At 39.2% G+C, this 13,809-nt stretch overlaps 1 protein-coding gene across 1 annotated transcript in view; it reads left to right on the top strand.

Moving 5' to 3' along the window:
* Positions 1-13,809, top strand: part of SPTBN5 (spectrin beta, non-erythrocytic 5) — a 92,269-nt gene that overhangs the window by 22,010 nt on the left and 56,450 nt on the right. Inside the window, 12 exon segments of the mRNA XM_066188091.1 lie at positions 440-610; positions 702-866; positions 1,619-1,845; positions 2,386-2,572; positions 3,731-3,931; positions 4,933-5,049; positions 5,504-5,667; positions 7,401-7,533; positions 8,376-8,521; positions 9,693-9,807; positions 11,726-11,836; positions 12,935-13,114. Coding sequence (XP_066044188.1) covers positions 440-610; positions 702-866; positions 1,619-1,845; positions 2,386-2,572; positions 3,731-3,931; positions 4,933-5,049; positions 5,504-5,667; positions 7,401-7,533; positions 8,376-8,521; positions 9,693-9,807; positions 11,726-11,836; positions 12,935-13,114 — 1,917 coding nt within the window.

Here is a 13,809-nt window from a genome sequence, read left to right as displayed (position 1 = left end):
GGACAGAGCTTCATTCTCCAGGGAGCAGATGATGCACTGGTGATAGAACTTACAAAGCTATAACCGTAGAAAATTTAAAAAAACCAAAAGGAGATTCTGAATGAAAAATATCAACAGAATGCTTTGTCTACTGGTTAAGTTTATTCTGTTCATTACTTACTATTGTTCTGGGCCTTAATAACTCAGTAGAGTTAATGTAAGTTTTGGCACCAAACTTAGTTTTCCATGCTGAGATACAAAGTTATACTGGAGGATTGGTCCTCTGGTTAAAATATTCTATCAACAATGCAAACCTTCAATGGCAATTACAGGCAACAGATTAGTAAATGTGGTAAAGAAGGGATCAAGAGATATTAAGATGGCTTAAAACCTCATCTATAGTTCAAGATCATACTTCTTCATTAGTTAAATCAATTCAATCCTGTTTGTTTTCTATAAGGAGTTTAATCGTGATGCTGCTGAGCTTTTGATATGGATGGAAGAGAAGTACAAGATTGCATCAGATGAATCCTATCGTGATCCAACAAATGTTCTACGCAAGCTGAAGTGGCATGAGGCTGCTGAGAAGGAAATGTTGGCTAATGAGGAACACTTTACAACACTGATAAAGGTGAAGGCAGCTTTGGAGCTATATATACCATCTTATACCAAAATTCATGTATGCTGATCTTCTAATAAAGCGATGCACTGTGTTTCTCCAGAAAGGAAATCAATTGATTCAAGACAACCACTACGTTGCAGTTTCTGTCCAGGAGAAGATGTCAGAGCTTCAAAAGAAATGGAGGGAATTGTATGGCAAGATGATAGAGCGAGGTGACAAACTGAGACAAGCAGGACAGCAGGAACAGCTCATGGAACTGCTGCAGGTCAGGAAGTCATGAGGAACAGAGGGGAGGAATGGCCTAGGAGTCTGGTTCCTCCATTGTGTGGACAGCACATAAAAGAGAATACTGTCCAGATAGAAGTGGTTTTTAACATCTCCATTTTGTCTACAGTCCCAGGAAAGAAACCCCAATATTATGCTGTCCAAGCTCACTTCAAAGTTATGAGCACAATAACAGTAGCAGCAAACCATCAGGCTGTTAAACTCAGGCTCAACAGTGCATCTGTGTAGCCATCCTGTACTGGGAAAACAACCCAAACTCTGTAGGGGTCAGTGCTGTGCAGACATAACTTGTTGCCTGCAGGCAGTCTGGGGGCTGCAGGCATGGCACTGTATTAAGTCAATGGACACCGTCATCCAGTCAAATTTTATAACAAGAACAATATGCTGTGAAGCTGTTTTGAGACCACTATAACAGAACTGCTGTTGTGTTATAGCTACAATCTGAAGTCTTTGAAGATTGTTTGACTCTTTTATATTATGTTGCTGATGATATTTCAAAGAGGCTATTTTCAATGATGAGCTTTAGTGTCGCAGAGAGAAAAGTACTCCAAAATAGTTCACAAAACAAAATATTCCCAGAAAGTGTCTCTTAGAGACCTCCAGCCATCATATTACCAAGAAAGGACAATTGGGTTTTAAAATTGTGTCCAGGAAGCTGTCATAGAAGGGGGTGAGTGAAAGAAAATGTTGTTGAAAGGACAGTATGAGTGTGCTGTAATCTTTTCCTGACAGGATGCCAAAAAGAAGATAGAAAAAATTGAGAAAGTTCTTCAGGAATCTGAGACAGGCCATGATTTGCGCTCCAGCCGTGATCTACTCAAGCAGCACAGACAGCTGGAAAATGAGACACGTGAGCTGGCAGAGAAAATGAATGCCATTGTATCTCATGCAAGGAAAATGGCCACCAATCACTTTGACTCCCAGAGGATTCTGGATGAAACACAGAAATACCTGGAAAGGTACAGTGTCCTTGTGTTTTTTTGTCTCCACCCACCTCTTGTGACAAATAGCACTTTTTATTCTACCTTCTGAAAAATTCTCTTTGTTTAACCCATACTCAAGAATGATTTCTCCTCCCAGCTGCAGCACAACTATACTTTGATCTGCACCTACACATCTGCCTGTTGACCCACCTCTACCTTTATGACTGAACATTGCTCCTTGCCAGCTGCACTTCTCCTCTAGTCTCTTTCTTATCCACAGGTCGTCCACTGCTTTGTAAGAGGTACAGTGGTCCAGCATTCAATATATCATAGTACAAAGGGCAAGCCTAGGACTTTAAAAGTGTAAATAATTTTTTCTCTACTTACATTTAGTGTTATCATATAGATCCACTTGCCAAGGGATCCTTGTATGTGCAGCCAGTACTAACCATTGAAATTTAATTGCAAAGAAGTGTTCAGTGTTTCGAGATCTTCACCACGGTGTTGTAGCCTGATTCCCTTGGCAGAATGAGGATAAAGATTTGTTTTAACATATATTTAATGGATGACCCCTAGGTTTGAGTCTTTGCAAGCACCTCTTTATAAGAGGCGTAAGTTGCTGGAAGCTGCCGTGGATCTTTATGAGTTCTACCACTACCATGACATGGAACTGACCTGGATCAAGGAGCGCTTGCCTATAGCCCACTCCACCAACTGCGGGAAGTCCTTGGATGTGGCTCAAAACCTGTTGCAAAAGCACAAGGTAAAACTCCTTTAATCAAGTTCTTTATAGCATGGTAACACAATGCACTTCACCTCAGCCTACAAACCTGCACACGCCCCTACACAGTCAAAGCTTCCAGTGAGTTCATTCACTGATTCCAGCTCTAGTCTGGCTAAAATGGTTCAGTGGATCAACACAAATCAGCAGAGTGGTGATGATTTTGAGAACAAATATGACATTCCTATGAAAAATGCAAAATTTGTCATATTATGGAATATTATTAATCTGAGAAATTTCATAGCTCTTCCCATTAAAAGAGGATAAAAAACTAGTGTATTTGACACTAAATAGAAAAAAAAGGATTAAACTAAATAAAACTATTGTAGTTTTATGCTTATGGCTTCATTATACATTCAATCTTGAGGTTTGTGCATTCTGGATTTTCTAGGAGAGCATATAATAGGCATTTAACAATTATCTTAAATCTCTACAGCTTTTAAAATGGTTTGAACAAGATATAGTCACTGTATTTATAAGGACAGGTTAGTTCTGATTTCTGGGGAATTTGATTCTTTGCAGCAGTTCCTCACAGCCAGAGGGGCACCTCAGCTGTCCTGCATCACAAGCAATGATAGATTTTGCAGCACCCTAATTTCAAGTTTCATGAGAATGGTTACAAGAGCAATGGGGAGGATTTATGGAGCAGTAGTCCAATAGTTTTCAGGGTACTGATGGCAATGTCTCTCTTTGCATCATCCTCCAGCCCCTTTATTTTCTTGGATATTTTATTTTTCCATCACCAGCTCAACATTTTTTCTGACTCCCTCAGGTTTGTGTCTCATCCTGTGGTCTGCTCCATCCCCCAAACCTCCCTAGCTGCTGGGCAGGGGAAGGGGCAGGAGCATAGTAAAAAGGGCTTTGGTGTAGGGAAGTTAAAGGGGTGTGTGCTGCTTCCTTACACACCTTTCCCTCCTCTCTTGATGGCAGTACCAAGAGCAGAGCATTATTTGAATGGGGCTGGCACTGGTGACCAAGACTGTAGCTGTGGTAGGAATAAGACAGTCCTGGTGTCCACCTGCTGTACTCTGCCCACTGTCACCAGCTGCCAGTTTTGCTGAGGATTAGGAGCACGCTGAATTTACTTGTCCTCACATATCTTCCTTTACTCCTGTTTTTTTTCTTTTATCTCATTCCCAGGAGCTGCAGGCGGAAGTGAATGCCCACAAACAGCAAGTCCAGCGGGTCCTGGATAAAGGAAAGACAATGATTGTAGGCCAGCACCCATCAGCTCAGAAAATAAGTGAGAAATGCCAGGAGCTTGTGACTGCCTGGCAGGGCTTGGAGAATTCCTGTGAGGAAAGGATGAAGCAGCTGCAGCACTCAGTTGGCTTCCAGGAGGTACAAATTAAAGAGCTTACACAGTAGCTTCTTCAGACAAACGAGAGTACCAAAATGTTAAAGTGAATTTAAAAAAAGCTTTGCTGGGACTGGTACTCTTCAGCTGCTTGAGGCCAGACTCATGGGAATGGAGGGCTGGATTGCATAGTTGAATGCAGCCCCCACTCTTAACCTGCCGCTATACAGGCTTCCCTTGGACTCTATACCCATCCTGTACGGCTGTGCACAGAACACACATTTCTACTAGTAGCAACTCCTTTCTCTGTGTCTTTACACAGTCTCAGGCTTCGACTTCTTAATGTAATGGATTCTGAACTGACCCTTCATACTGTAGAATTAGGACATGCAAATCAGAAAATAGAGGATTTCTTGTGCTATTCATTCTTCACCTGTTTCATGCAACAATTTTCCAGGCAATAAAATGATACTGAGGAACAGATAACATTCATTCACCCGCAGAGCAAGTTTGGGATTTTGGCTTTATTCTTTTCTATAAGCTTCTGGACCTTCATGCTTAGCCTGTTTAAAAAAAAATGCATGCAAATATTTATATTGATAATCCAAATTTTCTGTCATCAGTGGGTCAGGTAGGAGTGCAGTTACTCAGCACATGCAGTTTTGTAGACATAAACAACATTTGCATGGAGTTCACAGGCCCAGCTAACATTCAATCATCTGGCCTTTATTTCCTCTGTGTATTAAAACATTTGTCAGTACTGTAGACTTTCTGAAGCCTGATTCTTATAGTGACTTGAACTTCTCAGGCAGAGGAAGGAGAAATGTCCCGTTGATATTGTACACTTAGTTATCCTACTTTGAAGTTTTCCATCTGTGACCTCTTAATTATTTTATGATTTCATAGAAAACAGTGAATTAAATATTTAATAAAACATTACAGTAAGCCTTACAGTACACCATCTATTTAGAATTAATTAGATTAAAAATAAATATCATTAATGTTTTGAAAGTTGAAGCTCATTTGTTTTCTCTTTAACTGATAGTTTTTAATGAATACTTCAGACCTGGAGGCTTGGATAGCAGAAAAATATCCACTTGTTATGAGCAAGGACTACGGTAAAGACGAAGATGGAACACTGAAACTCATCAAGAAACATAAGGTATTTCTCTGCTTAAATTCTGTAGGCTAGCCTGATCTTTTGGTGTCTCTACAGTCATAAAATTGTCTCATTGGTAGCTGAACACCCAGCCATCTAAAAGATATTTTGCATTGATATATGTCTACATATGGATAGATTGATACAGGAGATGAGTGCATTTTACTAACCTGGTTGGTAAAGTATGATACAGATAAAGTATTAATCCAAGGATATTTTTCTCTACCTGATATTCCATCAAGGAATTCTGATTGTCTTTACTCATCTAATTTGTTTTAATTTCTGTACAATTATTTAAAAAAAAATGTTGTTAGAAAATAATCTAAAATTAATCAAGTCTTGGAAATGTCACGTCCTTCCCAAAAGTATTTCTCTTCCAATCACCACACCCCAGGCTGCTCACAAAGAGTGGCTATCTCAGACAACTGACTTTTAATTCACTGTTTTTCTTTGTCAGGCACTAGAGCATGAGATTGCCATTTACCAAGATATGTTGAAAGAACTAAGTGAAAGTGTCCAAACTCTTCCTCTTGTGGGCTCCATTCAGTATATGGAGGTTGATGCACCAAAGGAGCAGGTTCATTCAAGACTCCAGGAGTTACAGGAGCTAGCAGCAACAAGGTATAAACCAGAACTTCTCCTTGTATCCTAGATTAGATTAAAAGTCCAGTGAAAACAATAAAGGATATCTCCAGTTACTTCACTGGAATTTATATTCATTGTATTACAAATAAGTTATTAATTATAATTATAAGGTTGTTATTAATTTTGACTTTTATCATTTTATAATTAAATTATATTATCTCCTCTTTTTTCAGTTATATTTAGGAAATTGCTTGTTTCTATATTAAAATTCTGTGCATTTACAAGCTTTTCATTTTACTAAACAAGACTTCTACAATTTTATTGAAGGAGTTTTGCTACGTATTAAGGATTTGATACCTACAAATTTCCTCTTTGCCTTTAATCATCCCCCTGTAAAGTGACTTGAGGTGCCAGATTCTGGCTTGCATTTGTGATATGTAGAATCTGCTATCAATAGGAATAAATATTTTTAGAATGTTTCCTTAATGTTACTTGAATGTTACTTGATTTTTACATATTGTAAGGGAGACAATAATGGATACACTTATTTATATGCCCAGTGACTATGCTAGTATAGGAAGGCTTTTATTCTTGAATTAATAATTTACTTTTAATTTCACTTTCTTTCAGTTATTATTACAGCAAGATATTTACAACAGGACAGTTGGCTTGTACAATGAGTTTTAACACTTCTAGTTTGTTTTCAGAGGGGAAAAAAAAGTCTGAACATCTTAGATTTTTCCCCCACAACAGTTTTGCTCAGAAAATCAAGAGGGCTCTGCAAGCAGAAAAACAAATAAATTAATCTGAATATTAGAATAATTAAACCTAAAGAAAATGCTATTTCTTTATAAATACCTTCTTAAAGAAAAGGTATTTTACCTTTTATTTTTAATCTTGTTTACAGTTTAAAAAGTAGAAGCATCTGTGAATGGAAAGTTCAGAAAAAGAAATAATCTAGAAATATTGAAACACTTCTGTCTGTTGAAAAAGAAATGTTTTGTTTTCGTTCTTTCTAAATGTTAACCTGGGTCTTGTGGAGCCTTATTGGTGCTGTGGTTTGCACCTCTGATCTGAAATCTCCTTGGGCTGGACTCTTAACAAGTTACATCTCTTGTGATGAATGTTTGTGACTCAAACTGGGAAGCCATATTCTTCCTTCCTGGAACATTTGCACAATGTCAGGCTAGCAGATGGAAAATTGATTTTTTTTTTTTTTTTTTTGCTGTGGAAGCCCTGTAACATGTCTGGCTGAATTATAAAATAATTTAGACCATTGGAAATATGTAACAGGTTGCAGCAATTCTGCCAAACAGGCAATATGACAATTACATCCAAAGGCTTTCTTAGCATCTGCTTTCCTGATGCTCAGGAAATATTTCCTTCTCATTTTCACAAGCAAATCAATTATCTTTAGAAAGACAGATCAGGAGAGATCTGGAAAAAATTAAAGTGTATTATTTGTCATGGAAAGAAAAAACCCAGCAAAAGCAATAACAACAAACCCCAACCAAAATCAAAGACAAAGCAGAGAAAGAACTCAGATAGGCACAGTGCTCTTCTAAGAAATTCAGCTATGAGATGAGCATGACCTGGTTGACAACTGTCATCCTACAATCATAATTTCCAAATCTGAGAAATAGTCAGATTTTTTGTTACGGAGTATGAGTCTTGATGGTGAGAAGTTTTGGAGATTCATTGGAAGAAAGTTACTGATCACCCTTCTCTTAAATTATTAATTATATTATCTTGTCTCCTTCCCCCAAAAGAGGGAAGAAGCTTGATGAAACTCTTGTCTTGCATGAGTTTCTACGAGAATATGAAGATCTGGAAGACTGGATCACTCAGCAGAAACAAACAGCCAGCTCTGAAGACTATGGAAATGATTATGAACATGTTTTGGTGAGCTTTTTGAGTAACAGATAAAAAAAAATCAAATAAACTATATGTAGTGACACTGCAAACAGATACCAAGGTTGTCCTTGAAAACTTAAAAGACAGAGTAAAAAATAAGTATAAATAACTGGAAAATAGGAAGAGGAAAGGGTGAAGGGAATGGGAAGGACTGAAGAACAGGCAGCATTGCATCCTGTTACCATGAGAGCTGAGCTGTCTGAAACAACTTCATGCTAAAATGTCAGCACCTTCAGAGAGCAAATCCTTTCTATTCTTAATAACTAGATGTTTCTGAATGGTATCCATTTAGGGTTTGTATTTTCTTTGTTTGGTTGCGTTTTTTTGTTTATTTGTTCTTTTTTTCTTTCTTTTAATTGTGATTGCTGACGTACAGACCTCTCTAGGTATGCATCTTCACATGGCATAGAAATCAATCTAATGTCAGCCTGTTACAAATCACTAGCCATTGAGAATCCTAATTTTTGTAATTTATTTCAAAATAGCTTTTGTCCTAAAAAGCAGACTACATTATCCATTTACAGTACTGAATACACATTTGCATTCATTAAGTAATAACACATAATTTTATAACTGAAATTCATTGTACATAGAATGTTTGTTTCTATCCCCAGTAAAAATGTTTCTGCCTCCCATCCACATGATGTTTTGCTAAGAGTTTGAAGCTCCTCATGGTCTTTGAAGGTAGAATCCAGTTGTTCTCTGCAGTTTCCCCATCTCCAAGTGTTATCAGCTTATTATCTGTTTCTTGGCTGTGTTCCGATAGATGAGCAGGTATGTTTGCAAAAAGAGAGCACTCAAAAGGGTTTTTCTTGTTTTCCCTTCCAAAGCAACTTTGTGCCAAATATGACACCTTCCGGCACCAGTTGGAAGCATCTGGGAAAAGAGTTGTGGCTATCCAGCAGCTGGCAGACAACTTGCTGAACCAAGGGTATTCTGAGTCCTGGGAAATTCGGCAGATGCAGAAACAACTAAGGTAGGAGCCTTGTGTTAGGTCTAAAATGCTTTGTCCTTTCCATTTGCTATAGAGGAGGAGGAATTAACAAGAAACCAGGAAAGGATAAGGCATGTTCTCCTGATTCTCTAATTGCAAACTATGTGGTTTGCTCACTGATACAGAGTTGCCTTCAGCCTAATTTAAAAATAAACATCATCTACTTGCTGTTTTGGCTTCTTGTATGTTGCTTTGGAGGTGCTTTACCAGGTCAGCTTCCTCTGCCCTTTGAAACGGGATCACCAGCTGAAAGTCTCAGTTTAGATGTTTAGATGCTTTTTATTGTGTCTTATTTTCGAGTTTGAATCTCATGACCATTCTGCAGAATAACATTAAAAAGTTCTGAGCTTCTTAGTTCTGCCATAAGTCCAAACTGGTCCAAAGGAGAAGTGTGTCTGCAGGCAGTTGTGGTCACCACAATATAATACAGTTATTAAGCTATTAGAGAGTGTCCAAAGAAGGGCCATGAGGATGGTGAAGGGCCCAAAGGGGAAGATACATGAGGAGTGGCTGAGGTCACTTGGTCTGTTCAGCCTGGAGAAGACTGAGGGGAGACCTCATTGCAGTCTGCAACTTTCTTGTGTGAGGAAGAGGAGGAGCAAACATTGATCTCTTCTCTGTGATGAGCAGTGACAAGACCAAGCTGAGTCAGGGGAGGTTTAAGTCGGATATTAGGAAAAGGTTTTTCACCCAGAGGGTGCTTGGGCACTGGAAAAGGCTCCCCAGGGAAGCAGTCACATCACCCCAACAGTGTTCAGAAGTGTTTGGACAAGGCTATCAGATGCGTGGTGTGATTCTTGGGGTGTTCTGTGCAGGACTAGGAGCTGGACTTCAATGATTCTTGTAGGTCTTTCCAACTCAGGATATTCTATGACTCCATGACTCAGTCCTCCAAGTACTGCATATAAAACCTGAAAAGTCAGTTGAGGGGGGAACTCTTAAATAGCACCATTTCTTTAAGTTCCTGGAGCAGACAGGAGGACAGAGTAGGGTGAGAGACATGCTGCCATTCAGAGAATCACTCCAATAGAATTTAAAGGCAGGAATTAAAAAGTAAGCAAGAACAGGGTTTTTTTCAGTCTTCTGACTGTTGGTCTCCTTTATTCCTAGTTTAAGTGTTTTACATGGTTCTTTTCCCCATTCTACCTCGAAGGAACTCTTGGGAGGAGCTGTTGGAAATGACCAGATTACGAGGTGAGCGGCTGAGAGATGCTGAGGCAATTCACAAATGTTACCAAGATCTGACAGATGCTCTGGCCCATATTGAGGTAAAAATTAATAGGAAAATCTCATATAATGCAAACTTTATTTCAGCTTTTTCTATTGAATATTCTTATGATTCTCAGCATTCTTACTGCTGACTTCAAAAGAATTCTCAGTAAGAAGTCAATGTGATTACTCATAGCATTAAGAAAAATCTGGGTAATCCATAGACATTTGACTGGTTACCTTATGAGAACCATTGATGAAACCAGGTGGAGCTGGAGTTGCTGATCTGTGGGAAAAGCTGAGAAGATCAGGGCTTGAACCAAGGACCCTCACAGTGCAATGCATAGAGTGATGTTATTTGCAGTCATCAGGCCTAGGAAACTACTGCCTTACCATGGCGGTTCTTTGTACAGCGTTGTAGTTTTGTGTGCTGAAGAGCTCTCCTGTGAAAAAGGCATTTGTTTGGATTACAGTGACCATTAGCCTGGAAGGCTCTCAGGCAGTCATGTGACCTGACATGAAAAGCTGAGCCAAAAATCTTTTCCTCTCATTCCAGTGCCCAGTACTGGCAATAATTTCAAACGGTCCCAGCATGAAAACTACGGGGGAGAAGTCCCCCCCAAAAATCTTCAGCCTTCTGTTTTATCTGAATATCCTGAAGAATTTCACAAAGAAACCACATCCTTGCTGTAATGAGAGGTGTGGTTTCCCTAATGCAAATGTTTACAGGAGGCAGCAATCCAAGGGGTTCCACTGTTTGCAAGGCAACAAGGCTTTGTTTGATTACATGCAATGAATTTCCTACTTGTTTGTGCTGGCAGAGGCTGCCCTATTCAACCATGTTATTCCTGTTTTCTTCCCCTGTCATGAAGAGAAAATCAAACACAATATTTCACCATTTACCAGCTGGGATTTTCAGAACCTGGTGCTTATTTAACTTCAATGATGAAGTAGTTAATGCTGAGACAGTGACAAGTAAGGGTTCAGAAACACTTCACAGACCAGCTGTCATTTTATCCTCATGCTAAGTTTGGTCCAGGCAACTACTACACCCTTCTTGCACTGTATCTTGTTAATAGCTTCACACCAGAGGGAGAGCAGTCATCTCATCCATCCCTTCCTGTGTACCCTGGTCAGAAGCCTGTCAGGGAAAGGCTATTCTCACAGGAGCACTGTACTAGAAGATCTTGCTTTAGTCACCAGCTCCAGTGCCATCATAGTATAGGCAACTACAACATGCATCTCCTTCTATGGCACCTTACCAAGACACATGGTTGGTATCCCAAACTAGCCTGTGATTCTGTTGCAGAAATGCAGTTCTTCAGCGGTAAGAAATGTTCTGTTAATTTTCCCTAAACTGACCTGGAAAAAATTTCTAATAATTTTAGCGACAGTGATGTTGTCCAGCTGAAATGCCTTTTCTTTTTGCATGCATTTCCAGTGCATGTCTGGGTAACAACTAAATCCCTTCAGAACATTTACTGAATTTAAAAAAACTGTTTAAGTTTCCATTTATGTAATGGTCCCTCCATTTCTCTCATCTTTACAGTGCATCTTCTTGTGCATCTATAGCTAAAATTTTATCTAAAGGTGATTCACAGGAAGACCACCTGTATTTCAACCACCTGTTGCTTGCTAATGCTACTTTTAAGAATTCAGTGTCACTGCAGTAGGTATTCAAGATTGATTCCCAACATAAAGCCTGTAAGATATCCTCTTGTATTATCTGATCACGGAAAGACACAAACCTTCATTTCTAACTGTCCATTTGAGGAGTTTAGCCAATAAGATATTTAGAAGTGAGTTACAAGGAGAGATTTTTCTGGCTTCCTTTTAGCTGTCATAGTTGAGTAACTCAGAATGTCCTCAAGTGTGCAGTATGAGTTACAGTACCCAGAATTATTTAATGTAAGCTTGTAGTGAGTTTTGCATGGAAGTGGGAAAAAGCCAATGCTTTCTCTGATTTCTTCCTTCTAGGAGAAGTCCAAGAGCATTCCAGATGATGTTGCTAAGGACATGACAGGTGTGCAAACCCAGCTCCGGAACCATGTGGCCTTGGAGCACGAGCTCTCTGGGAATGAGCAGCAGGTAATGACAGTCATTTGTGGTCTTCAATGTGCAGCCAAAGTTCAAGTTTCCAAGATAGGCATAAAAATAATTTCATATGTGAAGCAAATTATTACCGTCTCTCACAGAAAGCCTGGAAATCTCCATGGATTTTCCTTAGTTTTCTGGGCTTTTTATATGTTCAAGGTCTCACAAAGTAGGTAATAAAAGCTTTTCAGATAAGGCACATACTGTAACAACTACTGACTATTGAAGTGATTCACAGGGATATTTTTGATCATGGTTTGAAATGCAGGATTATGCCAGGCTTTGTGATATGCTTATTGTCTTCTTCAAAGTGTTCCAAGTGATTACAAGGAAAAATCCAGAATCAGTTTTATGTGCAGAGAAAATTAATATTGGTACAAAATGGACTGTGAGAAAAAAGGATAGGGCTCACAATACAAATATGTTAAAATTTTAGCTCGTGAGGAGAACTACCTTGTATATGGAAGACTTGATAGGCTTCAACAAACCCATAAAACTAGTATGAGTTTTCACTCCTTTGTTTGATACCTGTAATAGTATATACAGCAGTACATACAGTGTAAAACACAGCATGATTTATACTGAGATTACTGAAGTTATCCCAGTACTACTTATCAGTGGCCTCAAATATTTTGGCCTTGGGGCAGTAACACTAGAATTGATCCCATCAGCTTCTCGTTACTTTTAACAATGAAAATGCATGAGACATGCATGAAGAGAAGGTAGTCACAGTTAAGCTATATGGTCAACAAGGAAAGAAAAGGAATGGTTGGCCATTACTTGCATTATAATAGCTAACGTAACACTATTTTCGTTATTCATATAATAAACGATATAGTAAAAAGGGAAAACAAATTCTGCCTCCGAAAAAATCACTGTTGTGATCAGCCTTGGCAAACACTGGGTGTCACTATTACTCCACAGAACAGACACTATAGACTTTTTTTGTTTAATATGAGAAAAGTTAGAAAATGTTGCTTGAATTGTATTTTCATGTACAGAAATGATAGCCCTTCTCAGAACTTTTCTAATATAAGCAGAATCTCCATGATGCTCTCCTTCTTACCCTCTTCTTTCATCCCCTGTGGGCAGCTGCAGGAGCTGATCCACTCTGCAGACCACGTGCTGCCCCATTGCTCCAAGAAGCAGGTGGAAGACCTGAAGGCAAAGCAGCAGGCAATAGTGACCAACTGGAAGGCCCTGAAGTCCAAAGTGGAACAGCGCAGGAGACTCCTGGAACAAGCCTACAAGCTTTATGAGTTTCAGGCACATGTAAGCACTTCTGCTCTTTGTCCCTCACTACTCAAGGGAAAGGTTGCCTGCAGTGCCTGTGAATCAGAGGTGTACTTCCAAGCTGGAAAAGGCTGCAAGTGCTCTCTGTGTTATCAATCAAGCATTTAGTGCTTGTAGATATTTAAAAAGGATCTTTTTATAGGATAAGGATTTTTTACCTTCTATAAGACTAGAAGCTTCCATGCAGAGGTGTAAGGAATAATTGTCAGCTGTCAGAAGTGGTCACTGCTTTGCCGGAGTAGCAGTAATCTTTTCAAAGACTTTGCAATTTCCACCGAGTAAGAGTGGCAAAGAGAGATGTTAATCTCCCATTTATAATGCACTAAAGTTTGTTCTCTCTTTCTCAGGGCATGCAATAACCCTTGGTTAACTTACCTCATGGAATGTATCAAGTACAACTCACTGATTTTTGCACTAACCTCTCAAGCTGCTCAAACAGTGACATGGATATATCAGCATAGCATCATAATCACCAATGCACAGTAGCTTTGTCTCCAAAGAACTCAGCAGGTCGCTGAGTTGTGATTTGCCATGGAATATTTTGCAAATGTCAGTAGTCTCAGTGAAGGCACTTGAGCTACACCTCTGCAGATCAGTAGATTAATGCTGCAAACTCTGCAGGTGCTAAACCAGCAAGAGTATCCCCTTAGATCATGAAGGGAGTTGCTAATGTA

This window comes from Chamaea fasciata, unplaced genomic scaffold (genome assembly GCF_029207755.1).
Source record: "Chamaea fasciata isolate MVZ Bird 193981 ecotype frontalis unplaced genomic scaffold, bChaFas1.0.hap1 SCAF_7, whole genome shotgun sequence".
Classification (NCBI taxonomy): domain Eukaryota; kingdom Metazoa; phylum Chordata; class Aves; order Passeriformes; family Sylviidae; genus Chamaea; species Chamaea fasciata.
The sequence above is the reverse complement of the archived record's forward strand: the minus strand, read 5'-3'. Positions and strand labels throughout refer to the sequence as shown.